The 27,136-nt window shown below is 43.7% G+C and overlaps 1 protein-coding gene across 1 annotated transcript in view; it reads left to right on the top strand.

Annotated features, from left to right (window-relative positions):
• Window positions 1-27,136, top strand: part of VAT1L (vesicle amine transport 1 like) — a gene marked incomplete at both ends in the record, with an annotated part of 178,012 nt that overhangs the window by 90,390 nt on the left and 60,486 nt on the right. Inside the window, 3 exons of the mRNA XM_080704536.1 lie at window positions 1,847-1,950; window positions 4,893-4,948; window positions 7,886-8,080. Of these exons, the coding sequence (XP_080560662.1) occupies window positions 1,847-1,950; window positions 4,893-4,948; window positions 7,886-8,080 (355 nt within the window). The remainder of the gene's footprint in view (window positions 1-1,846; window positions 1,951-4,892; window positions 4,949-7,885; window positions 8,081-27,136) is intronic.

The following is a 27,136-nucleotide window of genomic DNA, read 5'->3' as shown; positions in this document are numbered from 1 at the left end:
TGGGGGGTAATTTTTAATTAATGTCTGCCTAATATAAGCTCCAAAGAGGAAAGAGATCAAATCCGTTTATACTTACTACTATCTTCCCAACCACCTAGTACAACAGTGCCCAGTACTAAATATTTAATGAACAAGCTAATTCATTTTAAAGTGCTGGTTTGGCTTGTAAAGAGCTGGCTGAGAGCCGTCATCCTCAAAGTGTGGATCTATGTTCATGTAGCTTTTGAACAAATAAATGAATAGGAAATAAAAAAGATGAGCCAGTGTTTTATCTGTCCAGTGGAGTAGAAATGTGGTTTCTCTCTACTGTCCCATCTTGCAATGTTAAAGGAAGACCCTCTCTATTTAATCCTCTTCCTCTAAGAATTAGTTTTAGGTTTCCCCTAAGGATTGGACACAGAGAAGCTTGTCAGTTAGATGCTTGTGCTTCCTTTGAGACCAGCAGCTCCGCAAAAGCAAGGAACACTTTGGGTGGTTCACGACTATACCTCAGCACCTTGGACAGAGCCTGGCTCTTCACTAACTCCATGAGTAGGAATCCTCAACTGGTTTACTGAATGGCTGGTCTGTGATAAGCCTGGGACAAACAGTTTATGTGTTACCTCGTTGCATTCTTACCACAAAGAAGCCTACTATTTCTGTTTTACAAGAAAGAAAGCTTAGATGTAGGGGAATTGAGTAAGGTGGCTAGATATGAGCTCAGATTCCTATGCCATGTTGTTTTTTCCACTCTAGAGTAGTAGATCTATCTATTTATCCATCTATCCATCTATCAGTCTTCTACCTACCTGTATATCTACATAGCTGTCTATCTATCCATCTGTCTATCTATCCGTCTATCTATCATCTATCTGTATGTATGTATGTCTATCTATCCATTTGTTTTGTGGTACTAGGAATCAAATTCAGGGGCATTCTACCTCCAAGCTATATCCCCAGATCTTTTTAGTTTTTGTTTTAAAACAGGGTCCCACTGGGTTGCTGTGAGCATCTTGCTACGTTGCCGAGGCTGATCTAGAACCTGCAATCCTCCTGTCTCAGCCTCCCAAGTATTGGTTTTATAGACATGCACCACCAAGCCCAGCTCAGGACAGTTCTTGAGATCAGCCACCATCCACATTCTTAGCTGCCTGCAGCTTCATGAAATAACCCCCGACTTACAATAGTCAACTTAGAACTTCTGACTTTAAGTGGGTAAGATGGCAATATACTTTTAGTAGAAACTGTACTTCAAATTTTAAATTTTGAAGCCAGGTGTGGTGGTACATACCTGTCAGTACTTAGGAAGCTGAGACAGAAGGATCACAGATTCAGGGTTAGCCTCCACAACTTAGTGATACATTCAACCACTTAGTGAAACTATGTTTCAAACTAAAAAATATAAAAAGCTGGGGGTATAACTCAGAGAAAGAATCCCCCTGGGTTCAATCCCCAGTACCAAAAATATTTTACTTTTTAAATTTTGATTGTTTCCTGGGATGGCCCTATGAAGTATGATACTCTCACAAATTGGGAAGCAACAGAAAGTCACACCTCCCCGATGGCCCCATGATCATGAGAGCACTGCCAGGTTGTCATGCTCAGTGGGTCAGATGGTTTCAATAAAATTTTGGCTCATGATACTTTGATATTTTCAACTTATGGTGGTCATATCAGGAGGTACCCCTGTGGCAAATCAAGGAACACCTGGAGATTGACTCAGGAGGACAAATCCACCTCTCAGGCTCCTCCTGGGGACTTCACTGTTCCTGGCTCTATGTCAGATGGTACAACACAGGAAAAGAAAGGGCTTTAGGCCGTGGTTCCTAATGAAAGTCGGTATTTTTCTTTTCTTCTCATCATTTAGAATCTCTGTGGAAGGCGTGGATATCGTCTTGGATTGCCTGTGTGGGGACAATACTGGCAAAGGTCTCAGCCTGCTCAAACCCCTGGGAACCTACATTTTATATGGTGAGTGCTGCCAGAAAGCCAGGCGTGGTCAGCCGGGTCGCTGCCCTGTGCTGAAGACAAAGATTCTGGAGGAAGTGTGTTGATATGTTGTGGTGGGGAGGCTGGGAGTGCTTACTTTTTTATCATATTGTTATTGCTGGTTATTTACAATGCTAAAATAATTCATGTACTCACTGCATAATCCTATTTTTACACTTTTATTGGTGCATTATAGGCACATGTCATAATATACTTTACTGTGTTAGTGATATATTTATTGCACACAATACTTGGAAATTCTATCATTTTAAAAGAGATAAATTGATAAAAGTTAAATGTTGGATTTAAGAGTTCTTATGTGTTGGGGACAATATGGGCTGGAGAAGTTCTGGGCTCTTGGAAAGGTATAATATTCTTAGAATTCTAATTGTGTTAAAGTAATTTAGTGATATGTATTATAATGTGAAATGGATACCCTTTGTTTCAGCCATTTTGTGTCAAGAACAATTTTGTCACTGGGTACACTTCAGATGTGTACACCCACATATATTAAGATATATCCAGGGCAGTTCATTATGTTTCAATCTTGTTTGCAAATTGTGAAAAATTGAAAGCACTTTGCCCAATAAGATATGAAACAAAAATTATATTGAACTTCACTATGATATATGATTGCAATGCATCAATAAAATATTTAAAAAAGAGAGAGGATGATAAAGCAAGGCCAAGCCAATGAGGTCTCTGAGATGAGTGTGGCCATCAAGACTTTGTCTACAGCAGGTGGCTCAGGTGAAAAGTACTAATGGCTTAGAAGAAGTTCAAAACAGGAAGGCATGAAGGACCCATAACAGGATGGAGGAGAGTGGGTAGAATAAGGGAGGTTGGAAGGGGACTCTTCACCATCCATGGTGAAGTTGTAAGATATAGCTGCCCTTCTTTCATCTAGACCCCTCCTAGACACCCCATCAAAATGGCAGCCAGGATGGATGGACCCCACGTTTAGACCCACCCACTCTGCATCTACTTATCCTTCTAAGCTCTCAAGTGCAGGGAGACTTATTAAAAACAACTGGAAGCAAGTTTTTTCCAGCCAGATGAGACCTCTCTCTCTCTCTCTCTCTCTCTCTCTCTCTCTCTCTCTCTCTCTCTCTCTCTCCCTCCCTCCCTCCCTCCCTCCCTCTCCTTCTCCTTCTCCCTTGCCCTCTCCCTCTTTTCCTCCCCTCTCCCTCTCTCTCTTCTCTGTCACAGGGATGCAAGCTAATATAAATACCAGTCTCTGCAAAGTCAAAACAGGCATGCATGAGGGCAAACATCAGATTCCAAAGCAAAATGATATTGGGTTTAGCTGATGTTTCGGGTTCCTGGAAACTCTGTGTCTTGTAGGCATAATAAAAATTGAGCTTTAACTCTGGGTAGCTCAGAAAAAAATTACTCATTTCTGAGAAACTTAGTAATGAAATGTTTGAGGGTATAAATATCTTTTTATCATCATCAGAGCATTGGAACAGAAAGAAAGTTGAGCTCACCAGAGGTGGGTAAATATTCCATGACCAGAGCTCTCTGATGATTTTTATTGTGTCCACACATTTCTTTGGAATTAGATATATGGGTTTTTATTATTATTGGCAAGAGACCCCATGAGAGATTTCAAGCATTGTAGGGACACTGAATATGCCTTCCAAAATGCAGACGAACAGTTTAATCATCCTTATCATTTACCCACTTCTATTTTTGCCCCAATTTTATGATGTCATTTCAGGGAAGTTCAACTTGATTATCACATAATTGTCTAATCCATGGCATTGATTACTTGGTTACTAAGTACGAGAAACTTGGTACCATGATGTCTGGTGGTAGTCACTCCATAAAATAGAAGCAGTGGTTAATTAGGTGGCTACTAGTTTACCCAGGCCCAATAATTAAGTTTAAAATACACATTGATTTTTCATTAAATAACTATTCTTAGAGAACTTACTCCCAAATCTTTGGGGATAGGACAGAAGGAATATTTAAAAAGGCACCAATGTAGTATCTGAATATTTTCTATATTGTTAAGAGTTCTCTCATCCCCCACCCACTAAGGGGTTTTTCTCCCTTTATGATCATCTTAAAAACCCTTCTTGGTTCCTTTTCTCCATCTGCCATCTGAAGATTGTTTCAACTGGCAAACCTAATTTCTCTACTATTTGTCTCATATGACTTTCACCTCCCTACCCAGTCCTTGCTGGAGCTGAGTTACTGGTCACACCATTTCCTTGACTTCTGAATCTATTTTGACCCTTACCTTCTTTCTTCTGTGTGACATTTTTCCATCCTTCTAATTTCCCTCCACTGTGTAAGTGCCCAGCGTAGGTCAGAGCCCTGAGCTAGGGAGTCAAGTTCAGATCCATAAAGCAGGATCTTCTAGGAGTTTATTTGTAACTCTCAAAGAACAGAACCAAGAAGGTGTTCCAGTGACTCCTCGTTTCATTCAAGCATTGGCCTACATTGCCATTTGCTTTATGGCCAATTTTCCAAAGTCATTCAACAGTCACCAGCTGGGCATCGTGGCTCACATCCATAATCCCAGTACTGGGGAGACTGAGACAGGAGGATTGAAAATTTGAGTCCAGTCTCAGCAATTTATCAAGCCTCTGTTTCAAAATAAAATAAAAAATAAAAATAAAGAAGGTGGGAATGTAACCTTGGAGCTAGAATACCCTTGGGTTCAATACCCTTACCAATAAATAAATACAACTGTCATGACTGATTCAATGACAAAGACTGCTTCATCTTCTTTGATCCAGTGATACCTAGCTAAAATAGCTGACTTGATACCCACTCCCATTCTCCTCGTTTTTATGAATTACCTTTGTTCTTAAGCTCTTTCCAGGTCTTCACAAACCACTGCCATCTTCCCATGCATAAAAAGAGATGCCGATTCACATCAACAATTGCTTGACTTGGGACTCTTTCATTTCCAGGTTCATCCAACATGGTAACTGGAGAGACCAAGAGCTTCTTTAGCTTTGCAAAATCAGTAAGTATCGCACATCCCTAGTATTCTATGGTGGTGCCCAGATTTGCAGGTTGCAACCTCCTTCCTGGGAGGACAGCAACCTAACCTTGTCTGTCCTTCAGTTACATCTTTCATTTTCAATAAGCACACCTCCCTGTCCTGCTCTCCACATGTGGGCAGGACCAGGACTTAAGCTACTTTTGTCTAAGTGAAGTAGAGAGGTGTGGGAGGATCGGTGAAATTTAAGAAAGCCTTGCTTTGATTTCAGCAGTTTCCACTTGATTGTTGGTGTGTTGTTGTTGTTGTTGTTGTTGTTTGGTGGTACTGGGGTTCCTGGAAGCCCTTCTCCCTCCGGGCTACACTCCCAGACCTTTTTTTATTTATTTGGAAACAGGGTCTCTTAAGCCAGTGCGGCTGACTTCGAACCTGCACGATCCTCCTGTCTCCGCCTCCCAAGCGCGGGGATTACAAGTGTGTGCCACCACGCCCGGCTGATTGTTGGTGTTTTTAATTGTCAGTCAAAAGTGAACATAGGATTAGTGCATTTTATTTGCTCCATAGGGTGGCCAGACTTTCTGATTGGGTCTCTGGGGTTAACTGAGATGTCTGTTGTCCTCATTCTACTGAGTTGGAGATTTAAAAATAATAATAATAATAAGGATTCCACAGCTTTACCAAGCTTTGAAAAAACAACTGCTTTGTCTGCCATGGAGAAGCCTTCTACCTATCCCCCACTGTGCACCTGCTTGGAGGTGTATTCCCACCTGGAGTTATGCAGTGCTAAGGTGGAGTGAATTTGGATCTGTGCTTTTATTTTTACCCCACCCACCAAAGCAGGGGACTGAGGCTGCTTACAGTACTTGCTCTTCTGCCTTCTGTCCCTTCAATGCAACTGTGATAGTTTCAATAACTGTATGGTTTTTTTCTTTTCACTTTTGTACTGGGAATTAAACCCAGGGGTGTTCTAGCTCAGAGCTACATCTCCCATCCTATTTTATTTTTTAATTTTTAATTAATTGATTGATTGTGTTTGTTTTGTTGTTGCCTTTCTGTGGATTGAACCTTTAGGCTACACCCTCAGTCCTATATTTTATTCTTTATTTTGAAACAGGGTCTCACTAAGTTGCAGAGGGTCCCACTACATAGCTGAGGCTGGCCACAAACCTTCAATGGATCCTCCTGTCTCAGGCTCCTAAGTACTGGGATTACAGGCATGTACCACCACGTCCAGCTGTATGAGCATCTTCTTAACACCTAGTAGCAGAGCACCAATCATCAAGGTATCACAGTGCACAAGAGAGGAGGAGCTTTGGGGGCCTTTGTGGCTCTCATATTCTAATGAGGAAGGCAGACCCAAATTAAGTGATATGTGAGTGACAATTATAAATGGCCATCAAGCCTTGGGAGGGGATAGAAACAAGGCTATTCAAGAAGAAAACAGTGGGATGGACCCTTTCTGACAGAGCAGTCAGGAAAGCCATGAGGAGAATGTAGGGTAGGAGAGGGTATTCATATGCTCTCACAGTGCCAACGCCAGCTGCCGGAAGCCTCACCCCAACATTTCTTGATTCTGGAAGGCTACTGCTCCCCGCATCTAGGGGGTCAGAATTAAAGAGACTCCTTTTGCACTGGCATCAGGTCTGGGTCAAGGACCATCAAAACTGCAGAGTCTACAGAAAGATCAAGAGTAGAGCCTGTTGACGGATGCTGTCTGCCGTGCTTCCCTGAGACAGGCTGTGTACCACTCGCAGCTGTTGCTTTGCCGTGACTGGAATTGATGTGTGATACCAGTGTGAGCAGTGTTTTCTTTTCTCCCCTAGACACACAATCCCAGCACAGAGCACTAATGAAATAATTGCAGCACACCCCATGCTCAGGGGAGGCAGTCAATTCATAGACACACAAGCAGGGGTCTTCGTTATGCTTTGTAGCGGGACGTCAAGAAGGAAGGCTATCCTTCTCACTCCTGCCAAGAGGTCTGGCTCCTGGATCCTGGTCAGTTAGAACTAAATTGAAGAGAAGGTATTATGAAGAGTGCAATGATCATTTTGAAAGGCTTTAAGGAAAAACATTCTGACATTCTGAACATTCAAGAAAGGTGTTAGAATCATACAGAGGGTTCTCATGCTGCTTTTTTTTTTTTTTTTTTTTTTTTGGAGGTACAATGCCTTTGGGTTCAATCCCTAGTACCAAAAAAGAAAAAAAATTCTTGAAGCCAAAAGTATTTTGGATGTTAGAATTTTTTTAATTTTGGAACATTTGTATAGACATAATGAGATAGCTTGGTGTTAAGATATAAATTTAAACACGAAATTAACTTATGTGCCATATATACTTTAGATACCTAGCCGGAAAATAATGTGTATGTGTGTCATTGGGGATTGAATTCAGGTGTGTTCTACTTCTGAGCTGCATTCCCCAACCCTTTTTATTTATTTATTTATTTATTTATTTATTTATTTTACTTATTTTGAAACAGGGTCTTACCTAGATGTAGAAGGCTTCACTAAGTTGTTGAGGATGGCCACAAACCTGCAGTATTCCTGTCTCAGCCTCCCAAGTACTGGGATTACAGGCGTGCAACAGAGCCCAGCTGTAAAGATAACTTTATGCCATAAAGTTACCACTTTATGGGGGCTATAGTGTAATTGTCCCCTGATTTCTGGGGTAGAATTTTCCCATTATGCTACCACTCAAAAGTTTCAAAGTTCAGAGCACCATGGGTTTTGGATTGGGGAGATCGGGGATGATTAGGGGTCTCTCCCACCTAGATTCTAAGCTGCACATAAGTGTCGCTGTCTGCTATACTGTGCACACCCAGGAGCACCTGGCAAATGGGTGGCCAGTTGCGATCTTCCTAGCCACAGCCCGTGCCCCCCGTGGCACTCGGTGGCACGGGGGTGTTGTGAACAGGGCCTGGTACTAAGCCTTTGTAACCCGGCGCCATTTCTCTTCCAGTGGTGGCAGGTGGAGAAAGTGAACCCCATCAAGCTGTACGAGGAGAACAAAGTCATTGCAGGGTTCTCCCTCCTAAACCTGCTCTTCAAACAGGGCCGGGCGGGCCTCATTCGGGGAGTGGTGGAGAAACTCCTCGCGTTGTACAACCAGAAGAAGATCAAGCCCGTGGTGGACTCCTTGTGGGCCCTGGAGGAGGTAAGAGTGGTGGATTTCTCCTCTTTCATCCGGGCAGGTCTACGTAGCCAAATGCAGTATCTTAAGTATCTTACTCATGATTTTTCTCTAGGTAGGCTTGTTTGAAACAAGAGTCCTGAAGTCACTGTCCTGTGGCTCAGAGCTTTGGAATCTGGAGCCAACAACTTTAAGTTCCTCAGTAGTTTGTTCATGTCGTGCCTAGCCACACCCCCTGGGTATGAACCCTTTCTTCCAAACTAGACCACTGAATGTGGACGGAGGTCTAGAACTCACGTGGTTTACGAGGGGGCATGCACAATGTCACAGTGCCGTGTCTATTGACGCCTTGTCAGTATATAAGATGTCATGGTCACGGCAGACAGTAGCTCGGAGCTGAAATGATTTGTGTGCTGAGTTCCAGATGTTTGAGCCCCTGGAAGACATTGTCAGCTGTCACGACGGACATCATAGTTCTTGCTAAATTTAGGAGGTCTTTTGTTGGGTGGACTCTTGTGGATGGACCTGGCAAAAGTGGTATCTGGCAGCATTTCTGGGATCGCAAAAAAATAATAATTTTAAACCCTGAGTGTAACCTTTGCCTATGCTGAAGCATGGACTGATGGAACAGGTTCATGTGGGACTTGCAAAGGAATTTGCACGACTTAGAAAATTCTTCAGGATGAAGGAAGGTCTGGGCACTTGGGGCCTGGGTCATGGCAACTTCTTGTAGAAAGAAATGAAGGATGTGGCGTGAGCGTCAAGAGGGCTTTCACTGCAAAATACTCCCAGGTTGGGAGTCTATAAGCTTGGCTTCATGGAGGCCTTGGAAAATACCTTAAAATACGTGAGATGCGGTTTTTGTTTGTTTCATTTCTGTTTTGTTCCTCGGCATGATGCCTGATGATGTGAGGACATTTTCGTGACTTGGAGAGTCACAGATACCTTTCAACCTGTAGCAAACATTCAGTTTTGTGGAACAGAGAATGGGTCGGCTTCTCTGACCCAACAAAACTGTCGTTACTATTGTCTGATGGACTAAGTCGACCCCAGTGCAAAAATCACCCCCAAAAGGCTTTATGGGGTTGGAAGAATAACTGCATAATGAAATACAACCAGTCTTGGATCTGCGTACCACAAATGTGTCTATCTTATGTCTAATACTGAAGCATCACGGATGGCCACTAAAAAGCTCTTATTTGTACCTGATAAAAGAAATACATACACACTACAGGAAATTCCTAAGTTAACTCGAAACATAAGGAGAAAATACATGACAAGCCCACATTCCAGAGAAGGATAATGGCATTACCATTTCTCTCTGCTTCCGTCCAGTCTTTTTTTGTTGTTGTTCTATTACAGATGCTTGCCGTGATTCAATTTACTGCTAGATTAAATCAGTTAACAATCCCGCATGCCTTCCGCTGTGTAATTTCCAAAACGGTTAGCCTTTCGTTACCATTTTTTTTTCTGAAAATGGTTATTTAACGAGTCAGACATCCATGTGTTCACGGTGGCATCTCCGCGGAACAGAGAGGGGCTGAGCTACATGGGGACAGGATTCTGTGTCAAGTAGAGAAACCCGGAGAGTAGTCAAGACCAGAGCTAAGATATTGTATTGGATGGGGATCATAAGAGCAACAGAGCTCAGAGGAAAGGTATGTGGTAAGGTTTATCAAATCAGCTTAGAGTCCAAAGCAGTGTTTTGTTGCACACAGAGAACCGGATGACCAGCAGCTGTCAAGTAGTCCGAAAGCTGGAGTCGCAAAATCGGAGCCACCACTAATTCTATTCCAGTCCAAGATAGAAAGGCCAGAAATCTCTTTGGAGAGATGTTGATGAAGGTCAAGTTTGAAGAGCTGAAGGCTGATATTGCAGATGAGAGCAGATATACTTTCTTTAGGAAGAACCATGGGTCCTTTCATTCAGCTTTCTCCTCTTATTCAGGTCCTGCACCTATCAGAACTGTGCCACCCACATTCAGGGCAGGACTTGCCCTTCAATCTACTATCCCATAAGCTAATCACCTCATCCATATAACCAGAGGTGCACAATCTTAGGTGTTCCATGATACAGTCAAGTTGACAACCCAGACTCCCCGTCATAGAGATGAACTCATCCACAGAGCAGAGACTTAAGCTTAAACTCATTGCCCCCAGGTAGCCAACAAATCTAATAGCATTTAAGCAAAAATTGAAATCCAAGCAGGGGTCCAGGTGGCTCAGTGAGTGAGCTTGTTCTAGTATGTGAAATCACTCTTTGGTCACAGTGCTAATTAAATCACCAAATATTGACTGAAGAGCCGCTATGTGCCCGGTACTGTATCAATGCTGAGGATACAATGGGCAATAGATGACCAAGATCCCTGGACTTCAGGAGAATGGAAAGGGGCAGAAAACGCTGAAGAAGTAAGCAAAAATATGCAGGGTAATTGCCAATCGTAACAAGTTCTTGGAAGAAGATGAGATATATACATACGTTGGTAGCCATGTGTGAGGGTGCACGCCTGTAGTCCCAGTGATTGGAGTGATTGGGAGGCTGAGAGAGGAGTACCACAGGTTCAAGGCCACTCTCAGCAACTTGGTGAGATTCTCAGCAATTTAGTGAGACTCTGTTTCAAAACCAGAAATAAATAGGACTGCTGGTGTTGTAGCTCAGAGGTGTCTCTGAGTTTAATCTCCAATTCAAAAAATAAAGAAGGGAGTATATTGATTGGTGCAGTGGGGAGACTTAGTTACCACAGAGAGGTGCTTCACAACCCTCTTTTTCCTCATGGCTCCCCTAACTTCCTTTTTAGATATTTTTTGCCTAATAAACCCCTCCATGAAGTTAATACTATATGTGAGTATATGCACACACACACACACACACACACACACACACACACACATATGTTATGTGTGTCTGTGTTTTTATGTTCTATGTATCTATGCTTTTTGCATTAAAATACTAAGATATTTTCATCCCCCAAGGACCAACCTCTTTGGAGCAAGATGATGCCTGTTGGCAATACCTGTTGCACAGATACTCTAAAGAAGGATGGCTTCTTAGAGCCATGTTCTTTACTCTGAGATGCAAAGGTGGCAAAGACTGAAGGAAGAATATGTAAGACAGGGGGACCCTTGAAAGGAAAGAAGCACTTGGGTGACTTCCATGAGGGTCTTATGAGCCAGGAGGGGGCGGCGCAAGAAGAGCCTGACAGGTCAGCAAGGGAGGGCCAGATGGAAATTCGGTTTTACCCTAGGTACCATGGGAGGCTGCTGATGTGTCAAGATCAGGGGCTGCCACGTCAGGATCGCAAGGGAATCATCCACCAGGGAGAAGCTGGGATGGTTAGCCAGAGTCCTGGGCAAGTACAGAAGTATGGTATTCAAGACCTCAATCCATTTACGGACTGGAAAGGGCGCCCTGAGCTTCTGGCCCGCAGGCCTCGTGGTGGTACAGTGAGGAGTTCAGTCTCCGTAGGGAGGGTCTCCATGCCGGCGGGACCCAGCACAATGCTCACTGCTGGGGACACCTGAGTTCCACACAGGTTGACTGTAGGTAAGGACTGAGAGAAGAAGGACTCCACTGTGGATATAGAGCAAAGGCCCTCTGGACCTATGCTGGCAGCTCTCTTGATGGATCTGAGGATCACGTGCAAGGAAGTCTGTGATTTCCCCTCCAACCCACACACTTCCTTCTGCCTCCACTCAGACTGGACTCCATCCTGTATGCAGCCTCCTGGCTGTTCCTTCATTCCTTTCTTGCCTTCTCTGGGGCTCTCTGGCCAATTTCTAAAATGTACTGAATGATACCTAAACCAGTTCATGCTCTGCTCTTCCTAAATTCCTTGGTTCCTTCTGATCCTGGAATACAGGCTCACTTCCTTACTCAGATCTTGAGACCCTGTCGTAATTCTTGCCCATCTCTACAAGCTCACCACATCCACCTCCCCTCTATTCAAGTGTCCAGGGTTCTGGTCCTTGAACCCACCCAACCTTCTCTGTCTTGAGCCTCTGAGTCAGCCACTTGCTCTACATAGAACACACCTATTCCAGCATTCTGCCAGTCTACTTTCTTTTTGTTCCTCATGCCTCAGCTTCACTATGAAGTATACACAGAGCCCTACCCCAACCCCACCTCTTAAAAGATGCCACCTCTGCCCTGGTCACTCTTTCTCTCTCCCTTTTGCCTGCTTGATGCACTCCATTATACTTAACTGCTGCTTGAAAATGTCATGTGCATTTATTTGCTGACTTGTTTAAACTCTTGCCTCCACTAGAATGTAAATTCTGGGTGATAAAAAAAAACCAATCTACATGCCCCAGCCCCCAGTGCCTGGCAGTCTGTACTCCTGAAATTCAGATTGTATGCATGATTTAATGAGTCCACCAACACACAGACATATGAGTAGTTGGATACTCTTGTGGTTTAATAATATCTGCAAATGGATGAACAAGCTATGCTGAGAGAGAGAGAGAGAGAGAGAGAGAGAGAGAGAGAGAGAGAGAGAGAATGGTATTACTTTAACACAAGTTTTCTCCAAAAGAAAAAGTCATGATTTCTCAACCTGAGCAAGATTGGTATTTGCAGTAGGGTGTGGTGGTGCATGCTTGTAATCCCAGTACTTGGAAGGCTGAGACAGTAGGATATCATGGGGTCTCTGACAGCCTCAGCTACTTAGTAAGACCCTCTGCAATTTAGTGAGATCTTGTTTCAAAATAAAGAATTAAAAATAAGGCTGGGGGTATAGCTCAGAAGTAGAATGCCCCTGGGTTCCATCCCCAGTATTGCCAAAAAAAAAATGGTATTTGGGGCTGAGTATTCTCTGTTGGGGTGGATTTGTGGTCCTGTGCACTGTGAGATGGTTATCAGCACCCTTGGTCTCTAACCAAAAGCTGCCAGTAATACTTAACTGCTGCCAAGTTGATGGGACAGGACAAAAATAGTCAGATGCCTCCCCTCGGTGGGATAAGAACTGGAGACAAAATCACCCTACTTGATAACTAGTGTTCTAAAAGAAGCTGTGATGGTTGCTACAGTCCCCAGCAAAGCAAAGTAAAGGAATTCCAAATCACTACCGCAGTCTGGTCCTCCATGGAAGGGTGAGACGACGGCTGCTGGTGGTTGCCAACGAAAGCATGCACAGCCACTATTTGTAACACCCACAGACTTTCTGAGGGTTCGTTTCTACAATATTTACAGACAGCTGTTTAGAGCCGCACTTAAGCCAAACATGGCTATTTATCAAGCCCACACAGCTCTGCTGGGCTTAAAGAGAGTAGAGCACGTTTATTACTTGCGAACCTCAGGAGGAGGACAGTAATGATTTTTCTCCCTCCCCTTTGGTAAATGATTACACAAAATTGCTTTTCAGTCCAGCTCTATAACTCCATCTATGGAATATAAAGCCTACAGGGATTAAAAGAAAATTTTCTTGGGCTCTCTGAGCCCTCAGACTAGAAGATTTAATAATCTCGGAGACGATTAAGGTTTCTTTTTAGCCATCTGTCTTTGACTTGATTGTAAATTTAATACACAAAGAAGAGCAGGGATACTGCGGCCTCAGGTTTGCTTCTAGATACTAACTGTGCAGCTGTACATTAAGTTGAAAGGAGTTAACTTCACAGATAGAGGTGGGAAACACATGGAAAAATACTTGAATTTTTCAACCAATTAGTGGGAACTTTGTTGAGCACCTAATGTGTACTAATGCTACATGTGGCTATCAAAGCTATGAAAGTCATTTGAATATGTTCCCTGCCGCTGAGCTTATTTAGGTTTTCAAACAAAACTTAGGACTTTGAAACAATTAGAAGATAATTTAATCATCCATCATGAGGGATTGGTTTCCACTGGATCTGAAAATTAGATGCGTCATTAGATCACTTATTTGGAGATTTTTCTGTTCTTATGTGGGCACGCAGTGCTATAAATTTTTCTCTTAATACTGCCTTCAAGGTGTCTCAAAGGTTTTGATATGTTGTATCTCTACTTTTGTTTGTTTGTAGGAACTTCTTCATTTCTCCTCTTATTTCTTTTATGACCCATTCCTCATTCAGCAATGTGGTGTTCAGTCTCCACGTGTTTCTGTGGTTACTCTTCGTCTTCTTATTAGCTGATTTTTAGTTTCATTCCATTGTAGTCTGAAAAGACACAGGGGAGTATATTACATTTTTTAAAATTTGCTAGTATTCACTTTATGGCCCAGGATGTGGTCTATTTTGGAGAAGGTTTCGTAAGGAGCTGAGAAAAATGTGACCTTTGCTACAGTTGGGTGGAATATTCTGTATATGGCTAATAGGTCCATTTAGTTTATGGTGTTCTTTAGGTCTGAGGCATCTTTACTGACCTTTTGTCTAGCAGATCAGTCTAGTGGAATGAGAGATGTGTTGAAATCTCCCAGTATTATTGTGTTGGGATCTATATGTGACTTAATGCCACAAAGATTTTGTTTTATAAAAGTGGCTGCACCTTGTTTGGGACATAATGTTCACTATCTATTAAGAATGTTTGGAGATAGTTTCAAGAATGAGCTGGGCATGGCAGGCCTGTTATATCAGTATTTGGGAGGTTAAGACAGGAGTATCACAGTTTTGAAGCCAGCCTCAGAAACTTTGTGAGGCTCTCAGAAACTTAGTGAGATCCTGTTTCCAAAAAAAATTAAAATATGGCTAGGGAGGTATAACTCGGAGGTAGAATGCCTCTTAATCCCCAGTACCAGAAAGAAAAAATGAAATAGAGCTTAGGTTGATATTGTAAGGATAGAAATTTTGGATTATCTTGGAGTTGCAGAAAAAGATATTACAAGCTGGAGAGACAGTGTGAACTAAATCAAAGGACTGAGAAGGGGGAGGTGAAGCGTTGACAGAGAAGAAATGAGGTTGGCTTGGTTGATGGAGTCAAATCACGTACACCCTTGCTGCTGGACAGGGGACTTTGAGCTGACATTTTGGGTGAAGGGACAGTGTGATCTAAGTAGAACATACCCTTTCTCTCAGTTCCCTGAGGCTACCCTGGTTCTACATACCATCCCTGTAAATATCAGTGCCCAGACTGTACCACTGTGGCCTCCAATTTGCAATTGCCTACAGACAGATGCCACCTCAGCACACCGAGGATGGCGTGGAGACCTTAGTAACTTCTTAAACCCTCTATTGAAGATGTTCTGTGTAGTATCTTATGACATTGTTTACATAAAAGTCTCTGACTACATTCTCCAGTGTGGTACCACTCATCACATAAGACTAAGTTGAATTAAGATGAGGTCCCTTTAAAACATGCAGCTCTTTAGTGACACCAGTCACATTTCAAGTCAAAAATCCCACGTAGCTAATTGCTGCCCTACAAGCCAGCAGAGCTATATAACAAGATTCCTATCACTGCAGAAAGTTCTAGTACAGCTGGTCTATGAGAGAATGCCCCCTCCTGTTTGAAGGTGGGGGTAATGTGTCTTCCTGGTATCCTGGCACAATTTCCTCTTAGTGAATCATGTTCATTACATTAGTTACACCTTTTCCTGTATATCCATCTCTGCCTTGACTGCAAGGAAGGCCATGGCCCAAACGCAGCCATTCATTTGCCAAAAGTGTCCCTAATCTCCTCTCCTTATGCAATGCCTGTATTTTTACCTCCAGGTTAACAGTTACATCTAAATTATATTTGTCTTTCATTCTACGCCACTGCAAATCCTAAACGAAGATAGGTTTGTCTAAGAAGAATCAACAAAGGCGAAAATGTGGTGCTGAGTATGGCTGGTCCTCTTCTCGGGACAACAGGGAGACTTGGGAAAGCATAAGATTGATGCGGAGCACAGTGACGAGAGGACGGCATGACCCGGGAGACAAGGCTTTGCTGGGGTGGGGTAATTGTCAGTTTTAAAGTAGCCACAGGGTTCAACTCCAACACCAAAATGAGAACTTAAGAGAGATTGAAGACAATTGCCTCATATAGATGCCCCAACCCAAACTAAGCAGCAAAGATTTAAGGAAGCCCATTATAATCACCGCAGAGGATAACAAGCTTCAATAAGGGTTTGAGAGCTCCTTCCGAGGAACAGGGTAGCATCTCAGACAGGATTCTTACCTCCATCATCCAAAAAACCTAGCCACACACAACTCAGAGGAAAGAAGATTCATTTGCTCAGAGTTCTGCAGATTTTCAGGTTAAGTGCATGTAAGGCTAGGTGTGCAGAGTTCGGGGCATGGTGGGGAGAGAGAGAGAGACAGAGACAGAGACACACGCACACAGAGAGAGAGAAAGAGAGAGAGAGAGAGAGAGAGAGAGAGAGAGAGAGAGAGAGAGAGAGAGAGAGGAGACCCCCACTTTCAACTTTCCTACCATGATACTGTGAGGGTAGGGGGGCATCCTAAATCCAAATCATTACAGGTGAGAAGATTGTTCACGAATACTCCAAAAAGCACCCACATATGTTGTACACAGTAGACTGGAGGAGGTTCTGGGGACAGCTTGTCTAGCCAGGAGGCAGAGGCAATATTTAAGCATGAATTCGATAAGCTGCTGACTACAGTAAGGACAGTGGAATGAGGCAAAATAAGCAAATCAGAGGCTCTTGAAAATGAGAAAATTCTGAAATACAGGACAAAGGAGAACCAAGAGTCAAAGGCGACCGAGAGTCTCTTAACCTGGGAGACCTGGGGCGGGGGTATCAGCAGCATTCTGTTCGTTTACAGGGACAGAAGCTGCCATGAACACAATGACGAGCTTAGACGTGAGTTTGGTTTAAGGTGATGCTGGAGCATCAGGTGGATATGTCTCCAGGTACCTCACACCCACGGGCACACAGAGGTCAGAGAAGGTGTCCAGATAGCTGCTTCTGCTAATGTTTCTAGAGGTTTTGCTGCAGGCCGGACGCTAAGCTCTTCATGCTCTAACTCATTTACACTCTCCAGTGACCCAAAGACCCAGGTTCTATTATTTTCATCTCACAGATCATAAAGATGAGGCTTCGGAGAGATTTAATTGCCCAAAGTTCCTGCTTCTAATTGAATTCAGTAGGCTTTGGAACCCCAGGGAAGTCTAACACAGAGATAATTTTTAGGAGAAAAAAAATGGCAATGAATAAACTCACTGAACAAAAGATGGAGCAAAATCGTTCTATTAGCAAACACTTAGCGTCGCAGGTTTATCTGAATCAAGTGCTTCATCAAGCTCTTAACATTAATTAACTTAGTTCATCTGCGAGAAGTGGGTCCTGTTACAATCACCGTGATGCAAATGGGGAAGTGAAGGATTACAGAGATGAATCAGATGCCACACAGTCAGCACATAGCAAGCGGGAACTGACACCAGGAGAGTCTGACTCTCAAGTCCATGCCCAGGACCATGGAGGGAAAGGCTAGAACCCCAATATCCCACCCTTCACGCATAGGCAGGCACTGTGAGGGGGACCACTCTGGCCCTCCCTGGGTCAGCTGCTGCCGTAGAGTCAGGAAATACATAGAAGATAAACCTCTGGGCTGGGCACAGAGCTCACGTGGACCTTTTGGAAACCATTTCAGTAGAAAAATGGGGACAGAAGTGTGATAGCAAAAGGTCAGAGAAAGAATGTGCGGGTCTGACAGGTTGGCAGCCAAGCAAGAGAGCCCTTCTACCTGGCACTGAACATGACAGATGCCTGGGAAGTGGCCTGAAGGGACCGCTGTCTAAAAATCAGGTTCATGTAGCCAGGCACAATGGTGCACACATGCAGTACCAGTACTTAGAAGGCTGAGACAGGAGGATCACAGGTTCAAGACCAGCCTCAGCAACCTAGCCAGACCCTCAGTAATTTATCAAGACCCTGTTTCCAAATAAAAAGGGCTGAGGGGTAAAGTTCAGAGGTAGAATGCCCCTGGGCTTAATCTCCAGCATCAAAAATAAATAAATAAATAAATGGATTAGAGTTTGCCTAGAGTATGAGAGGATTGAGAGGAATAGGGAGGGACTGCTGAAGAGTGTGGGATTGGCTTTCAGAGGGATAAAACTGTTTAAAACTCAAAGTGGTGATGATAACACAACTCTGTGAATACACTAGAAGTCACTGGACTGCACTTTAAATGGGTGACTTGTACGGTACGTCAGTTATATTTAGACTTAACATTATAGATATCATATATGCATGCGAACACACACACGCACACACTATATTATACATTGAGAAAGAAAGTGATTGAAAGGCTCTTTAGCACTGGGAGGAGGGGAGTCTTAGGAAGAGGTACTATCTGGCAAGTCTAGATCCCTGCCCCAGTCCTTACTAATATCTTAGCTGCACAGCCTTGCAACTGGTCCATCCCCCCAGTTTTCAGATGAAGAAACAGAGGCTCCAAAGCAGCTGCTCTGCTTGCCCCATGACCCTACTCTCCCTTGTTTCTTTTCTGCATATTCTCCTGTTTCTCAAATGGAATCCTCAGTGTGTTCAGTTCAACATAATCTTCCTGCCCTCCCCACACATTCCTGATTTGTAGGCACACGTTCCCAGCATGTCCCAGTCACACACGTTTTCTGCTGCTCAAACACATCAACACCATCACAACCCCAAACCCTACCATGTACCAGCTTGCTTGAGCCCTGCTCTGCGTTCTCCAACAGCCTAGGATGAGCACAGCTCTGGTTCCACTTACTGCCCTGTAATAGGCTGAATCATGGCTCCCTAAAGATGCCCAAATACCAATCCCTAGAGGCTTTGATTATGTCACCTTGTGTTTTAATCGGCATCCTCATTGCTGTGACCCAAATACCTGACACACGAAACTTAGAGGGAGAAGAATTTCATTTGCTCACAGTTTGGGAGATTTCAGTCCATGCTATATCAGCTTATATGTTGGAGCCAAAGCTGCAGGTCCTCAGGGCATCCTGGCAGGAAGCAGAGGGGGAGGGGAGGAGATTGTGTGATCTCATGGAAACAAGAGATACAGGAATAGGAAGCTGCAGCAGCTGGCCTGGGAAAATACCATCCCTGGCCATACTCCTGGGAACACTTCAGAAGCAACCAAGACCTGCCTCCAAACATGTCTGTCTTATCTAGGGCATGAGGTCTAGGAGAATCCAAATCATATCACCTTCTATGTCAAAAAGGAACCTTTCAAATAGGATTACTTAAGGATTTGGAGATAAGGCAATTACCTAGAATCATCGAAATGAGTCCAATGTAAAACATATGATTCCTGGTAAAGAGGCCAGGGACCAGAGTTAAAAGAAAAGGGATGTGAGAAGGGCCATGTGACAAGGAAAGAGAGAAGTCCATGAGATCTGGGGAGGGCAAGGAAACAAGCCCTGCCTATGTCTTGCTTTTAGCCCTTTTTTAAATTTATTTATTTATTATTTTTGGTGGTACTGGGGATGGAACCCTTCTACCTCTGGGCTACACTCCCAGACCTATTTTATATTTTTTATTTTGGAAACAGGGTCTCTTAAGCCAGCAGAGGCTGGCTTCGAACCTGCGCCATCTTCCTGTCTCAGCCTCCTAAGAGTAGGGATTACAAGAATGGGCCACCACACCCAGCTCTATTTTTTTTTATACTTTATTTGGAAACAGGGTCTCACTAAGTTGCTGAGAGCCTCACTAAGTAGTTGAGGCTGGCTTCAAACCTGTGTGATTCTCCTGTCTCAGCCTCCCAAGCGCGGGGATTACAAGGGTGCGCCACCACGCCTGGCTCTTTTAGCCCATTTCAAGCTTCTGACCTACAGAACTACAACAAAATAGATCTGTTTTGCTTCAAGCCACTATATCTGTGGTAGTTTGTTATAGCAGCAACTGGAAACTAATATGTCATCCATTTAACAACTATTTCTTCAGTGCCTGCTGGTTGTACAGCAGCCATTGGCTGGGCTTTGAAAACACAATGGCAAATGAGGAGGCCCAGGTGGGCCTTCAAGGTGCAGGTGCCATGGCAGGAGAGATCAGCCAGGCAGCTGCACCACAGGAAGAGAGATGAAGGAAGAGAGTTGGGTGAGGGTGGAGGTGAGGCCCAGGCTTAGCACACAGCTGGGCCTATGAGCTGGAGAAAGAGAGAAGAGACAAGTTGTCACAATCATCCAGTTCATAGAGCAATGGGGAGGCTGGGGAGGCCAACTTTGAGAGGAGGGGACAGGAGACAGGACAATAGGAACTCTTGCCAGTTGTACAGCTTCCTCCCTTTTATCAGCTTTACTGGACATGTGTGGTCCTGGCTCTCTCTGGCTTTGTCCCTCCTCTTAACCCTGTCTCCCATGATCCCCCCCCCTACCCTGGTTCTTGTGCAAAATACCTGGTCACCTTTCAAGACTCAGGTATGTTGATGGTGGCAATTCTGTAGAAACACCCTTCTCTCCCACCATTACCCCAGCACTGGGTCAGAAAGCTCTGCTTTTGTACCCCACAGGCTTGCCTCCCTCTTTGAAGTGTCCACAGACCATCACCTATGAGAAATGGAAAGGATAATGGCACCTTCTTTCAGTTCCTAATTGGAGAAATGCAATGTCCTGTGTCACAGGTGCCAAACCTACTGCTTGACAGATAGGAGGATCAAAGTTAGCAATATCATTAGAGTGCATTGCAAATGTATCTCCCTGTAGAGTTGAGATCTTTGAGGGCAGGGGCTGGTCCACAAGGCAGCAAGCAAGAAGAACACAGGAGGTAGCCTGCAAAAGACTTCTGGGGCCTCAGGGTGTGCATTCCCATCAGCCTGGTGCAGCATCTTCCACTGTGCCTGGAACCAAATAGTTCTATCTGTACCAGAGAGCACAGTGCCTTGCAGGATTCGGGCTATTCAGAGCCCAGTGCATCTACTTCAGAACCCGAGAGCTCAGTTCTGAACACATCCCTGTAATGAAGAAAATGACCACTCTTGCCTTCATGCACATCTCTTGGATGAAAATATATCACAAGACTGGACTTCTTCATGAACCAGGTACATTGCTGACACAGACAGCTCTTGGCTGTGTTTGTAAAATGCCCAGGCCAGCAATTTGCAGCTTCCAATGGCTAGAGATGTTCAGTTGGCCTTTGAAGTTGTTGGAGAAGTTGCTTCACGAATCTTATTTGCAAGGGGGCAACAGAGGACCATTTTTAGGTATTAAGTATCTGTACTGATAGGCTGGTCATTGATCCTGGCCAAAGCACTAGAATAGATAAAATGGAGGGCTGCGGAGCAGACGGAGAGTCATTTGAACACTAGAACATGCATTTGAATTGGAGAATGCAGGAATAAAGGTCACGTCTTGGCAGGTGAACACGCCGTGGCTCTTGCCTCTGGCCCCACTTTCTGGAATCAATCCTCCTCTCTGAGCATCTGCTTTCTCTATGGAAAGTGGAGATAGTAGACCAAGAGCTTTGTGCACGTATGCTACTGTTGCTCTAGACCACAACATGGTGTAAACTTACTACAGCGCGCCAAAAAATAAAGTATAAAATAATAGAGACATGAGAGACCGGCACAGTGGCACACACTTGTATCCCCAGTACTTTGGAGGCTGAGACAGGAGAATCGCAGGTTCAAGGCCAGTCTCAGCAACTTAGGGAGTTTGTGTTTCAAGATGAAAAGGGCTGGGGGTATAGCCTGAGGTAGAATGTCCTTGGGTTCAATCCCCAGTACCAAAAAAATAAAAAAGGAAATAATTCCCCACTATGACCTGAGAAGTGGAGGGGTGTGTCTGCTGTCCTGCCCTGAGATCTCTGGGTCTCATAGTTTCCTCTATGATTTTGCTACCGGCTGCTCCCACCAGGCTTTCTGGTGGTCTTTCCGTATGCTTCCAGGCCTTGCCAAAGGCATCTGCGATCCGCGCTGTTGAACAGAAGCTCTTCACGGCACAAATGATAAACACATGCTGGTGTTTGCATTCCTCCTTCCTCCAGCCAGCCCGTCTCTGATTACTAAGCCGTGAGTTTGTTTGGGGAACAAGCTGCCAGGGAAGTACCAGGCTCTGCTTAGTCATTTCACAAACACCAAGTGAGCAGCTGCCCATGGAACTCCGGACCAGTGACGAAGTAACGGGAGGCGCTGAGGTGTGATGTTGGCCCCCGAGCCTGGCCCGGTGCCAAGCGCTTTATGAGCATCCTTGATCCCAGCCAGAAGAGACTATTATTTCCCCCATTTTACAGATGAAGGAAACTGGGGCTCAGAGAGAGGGATAAGTGACCAGGAGGAAGGGGATCACACCACCCAGAAGCAGCAGAGCCCAAAGTTGCCTCTGTCTTGCTCTCTCCTGCAGACATGCTCACACCCAAGCCCTCTGCCCTCCAGATACTCCAAGAGTGGGGGATGACTTTGCTCTGAGGCCATAAGACTTTGCCCCTGACTGGGGGCATTTTGTTTTAATGGGGTGTTTCAATCAATATTCTTACTGATAAAATCCAGAACACCTGGCTATACGACTTAGAGACTAAGGAAGATTTATTTGCTCACAGTTTTTTGGAGATCTTGGGTCCAGTCCATGTGAGGCCGGGGTCTCCGGATCTCAAGACATGGTGGTGAGAAGCAGAGAAGGGAAGGGCTCTGCTCTCACATCATGGAGGCCAGAAGAAGAGAGAGCCCACAAGCAAGGGAATTCAAAAACACAGGCACAACCCCTAAGGCCACACCCTACCCGCCTAGGTTACCACCCAGCAAATCCAGATTTACCCGCTGTTGAGATGACAGCCCTCAGGACGTAATTATGTCAACCCTGTACCTTAATACATGAGCTCTTTAGCTCTACAGCCAACCATAATGGAAAAAGACCAGGCTTCAAGACCCTGTTCATCCATCCTAACATTCCCTGAGCACACTCAAGTGACCTTGCATCTTATGTCTTAATTTTCTGCACCAATAAAATGGGAATCACCCTGGATCTCCCTGCCCTTTGCAGCGCCTGTTGCAAGCATCACCCTGTAAGCTGCCAGCAGCATGCTCCCTGTAAGTGCCACAGAGGTGCTTGAAGCAACTTTAGTTTATTCCTTTTTCTTTCTCTTCCAAAACATGTGCCATTTTCACAGTTTCCCTTACACGTTCACATGTGTGATCACTCAGCGAGTTTGCACAACACCAGGGGGGTGAGGCTGGGGACGAGGAGACTAAGCCTCCTTGCCAAGAACAGGAGCCCGCAGCCCCAGCACTCAGCTTGGCTCAGCTCAGCCCACATGTCGGATGAGAAGACGCGATGCTGAGAGCTGCTGCCTCCTCCGATCGCGCCGTTCTAAGTGGCCGCACGAGCTCCCTGGACTCACGGCCAGTACTTGAGCCTCGTCCTCCGCCCCAGTGGCTGCGCCCCACCGACCCGCTGAGTTCTAGTTCCGCTGCGTTCTTACTGCAGGGCAGTTGAGGGCACGGCCGATGAGCCCCCGCCGCCCATGCTGCTGCAGCACGGCTGCGCTGGACAGCCAGGGCGAGGGCTCTGTGCTCAGAGGCCTCCCACCGCACAGCGCATCACTGGCCTTCCCGGGGACCCGGGACACAGCCGGCCAGCGCCGAGAGACCACTGGGCAGATTTTTACAAAGACAGATTTGTTCAATGGAGTTGAATCAGGAATCCAAGCCCGGCTTCTTATTCTGAACTTCGTCTATGTGTGTGTGTTGTGTTTGTGCAGATGTGTGTTTGTGTGTATATATATACATGCATTTGTGACTATGTTGCATTTGTATGTGGCTATGTATATGTGGTGTTTGTATGCATTTGTGTATGTTTGTGTGTACATAGTTTTGTATGTGTATATTTGTACATGTGTTGTCTTTATATGCATTTTGTGTGTTTGTGTATATATTACTTGGGTATAAGTTACGTTTGTGTATGTGTTTGTATATATATTCTGTTTGTGTGTGTATGTGTATTTGTGTATGTGGATGTTTGTACAGATGCTGTGTTTGTGTATATGTATATACTGCACTTATGTTTGTGTATATATTGTGTTTGTGTGTGTTTCTGTATATGTGTATTTGTGGATGTGTGTGTTTGTATAGATGTTGTCTTTGTGTATATGTTTCTGTATATGCTATGTTTGTGTATATGTTGTATTTGTATATATGTATATCTGTGTATGTGTGTTTGTGTATATGTTGTATTCATGAATGTGTTTGTACATATGTTATGTTGTGTGTTTGCATATATGCTATATTTATATTTGTGTAGATGCTGTGTTTGTGTCTATGTGTGTTTGTTGGTATTTGTATAGATGTTGTATTTCTGTATATATATATTTTGTGCTTATGTTTGTGTATATATTGTGTTTATGTGTGTTTCTATACATATGTGTTTGTGTATGTGGTGTGTTTGTGTTCATTTCTATATATTGTGTTGTGTTTTATAGATGTTATATTTGTTAGTGTATATGTGTATTTGTGTATGTGTGTTTGTGTGTGTCCATGTATATCTATATGTATATGTGTGGTTACATGTGTTTGTTATATGTTGTGTTTGTGTGTGTCCATTTATATGTGTATTTGTGACTGTGTGTGTTTGTATAGATGTTGTATTTGTGTGTGTCCGTGTATATGTGTATTTGTGGATATGTGATTATATAGATGTTGTGTTTGATATGTTCTCTGCTTATGTGTTTGCCTTTTTCCCCACCATATTTTTTCTTGCAATTACGAGAATAAAGTCTACGAATATCATAAAAACACAACATATAACATTTAGGACAAAGGGAAATAAACAAAAACGATCACTTACAGTCATGCTACCCTAGACTAAACCATTGTCCTTTCTTTCTTTCTTTCTTTCTTTCTTTCTTTCTTTCTTTCTTTCTTTCTGTCTGTCTGTCTTTTTCTTTCATTCTTTTGTGTGTGTGTGTGTGTGTGTGTGTGTGTGTGTGTGTGGTGCTGGTGATTGAACTCAGAAGCATTCTACCTCCGAGCTACACTCCCAGCCTGATTTTATTTTTATTGGCAACAAGGTCTCACTAAGTTGCAGAGAGCCTCACTAAGTAGCTGAGGCTGGCCACGAACCTACACGCCTCCTGTCTCAGCCTCCCAAATACTAGGATTACAAGAGTGTGCCACCACGCCCGGCCTATTTTCTGTTTTGAAACAGGGTCTCACTACATTGCCAAGGGTCTCGCTAAGCTGTTGAGGCTGGCCTCAACCCTGTGATCCTCCTGTCTCAGTCTCCCAAGTCCTAGGATCCTAGGCATGCACCATCATGCCTAGCCAGCCTCAGTCTTTTCCACTAGATCCATCTTGGTGGCAGCCCTCTTAGCTGAACACTCCAGGCGACCACTGGCACTCCACGGGGCTGCAATAGATGAATGCTACTGGCCAGCCCTGCCCCTAACCGTGAAGTCACTAGGCCGGTAAAGTGGGCTGAGCAAAAGCAGCCAGCTTCCAGAAGCACTCCCACCGATGTTCTCACCCTTATCTTCCCCAGGATAAGTCACCTCATTTAAAGTTTGCCGAGGAAGCAGCTGTCATAGCAGCCACGTTTGAAAAGCAGTCAGCCACAAGATTTTAGCCTACAGCCATTCACAATTCTTCAAACTCTAATCTTGCGTGTTCACAATATAAACACCAGTCATAATTTAGGGCTTGAAAACAATGTATTAAAAGCCTCCAAGTTTCTTCTGTCCTGTTGTTCCTTGGTCTCCAAGGGGGGTGGCTCCGAGGGACCCCTGCAGCATCCTTTAAGCCATCTCCAGACTGCATGCAGTACCTAAGACAGTATAAATTCTATTTGTTCTGAGGTACTGTTTAGGGGAAAATGATGAGAAAACTATTCTGTATCCATTCAGTACCAGAGCAATTATTTTCAGTCTATGGTTGGTTGAATCTGCAGATGTGAAACCCACAGGAACAGAGAGCTGACCATATATATTATATGTATAATATATATTATGTATTATATGTCATATATTTTATATATAATATATTATATATGTATATATAACTTTCTAGAATTTTCTCTAGTAGAGGGCAAAAAGTGTACACCATTGTATAGGTTACTGGCTGGTCAGTTCATCTGATTCCTTGTCTTTGTGTCCTCTCTCATCAGCTAAAAAAAAATCAGGGACTGTGGATGAAATAAGAAAAGTATGATAATATTCATTTTCAGTAATTAACATCACCTGTGCACAACAGCAGACAACAGTGAATCCAGTTATTTATATAACTGGACACATTCTCATAAAAATATTGTATAATTATCTCAATAGATGCTGACGCATTTGGTGAAATGCAACAACTATTTTTTTAATTCAATCACTAAGTTTATTTTTTTTTCTCTCCAGGACTAGGGATTGGACCCAGAGGCAAGCTGCCTCCAAGCTACACACCCAGCCCTATTTCATTATTTTATTTGAAAACAGAGTCTCACTAAATTGCTGGGGCTGGTTTCCAACCTGCAATCTTTTCTTTTTCTTAATAAACGCTTTAAAGAGTTCCTCCTATGACCCATTTCTCCCTAACTCTCAGGAGAAAGGAGGGGGGAAGAGGAAAATCTCTAAAGCTCACAATGTACTTAAACATATCGAAGTCAACCACTAAGCCAAGCAAGGGAGGGAGGGACGGGGAGGGAATGGGGTGGGAATTGGGTAGGGGTTAAATCAGTGATGAGTACATGTTTGTACACACAAGGTTTTTACCCAATATGTTGTATGAATATAATGCACCAATAAAAAATGTAAAAGAAAAAAAATAAATGCTTTAAAAGATAATTTAAAACCAAAACGCCAAAAAATATATTTAGTGGAAAATTATAAGATTTTCAATGTGCTATATAAGGTGAAGACAGCCCATGCCAGGAGAAACAGTAGTGAGAAAGTAAGGGACAGAGGAAGGGAGGAAGGAAATAATTTATAAAATAATCACATAAAAAGTAACTAAACAAACACATTAAAGAATAAAAGCTCATGCCCCAGACTCTTGTAACATGATATTGTTATATGTGAGGCATTTTCTTTCTTAAAAATTTCTTCAAGAATGATGCTTCTCTGTTGCTGGGTGTGGTGGTACCCATGCTGTAACCCAGGATTTGGGAGGCTGAGACAGGAGGATCACAGATTCAAGGCCCACCTCCTCAATTTATTAGTAAGAACCTCAGCGACTTAGGCCCTGTTTCAAAATAAAAATTTAAACGAGGTTGTGAATGCAGATCTGAGGTAGAATGCCCTTGGGTTCAATCCCCAGTACCAAAAAAAAAAAAAAAAGAAAA

Source organism: Muscardinus avellanarius (assembly GCF_963383645.1).
Source record: "Muscardinus avellanarius genome assembly, chromosome: 10".
Lineage (NCBI taxonomy): Eukaryota > Metazoa > Chordata > Mammalia > Rodentia > Gliridae > Muscardinus > Muscardinus avellanarius.
This window is presented reverse-complemented; position numbering and strand designations above follow the sequence as displayed.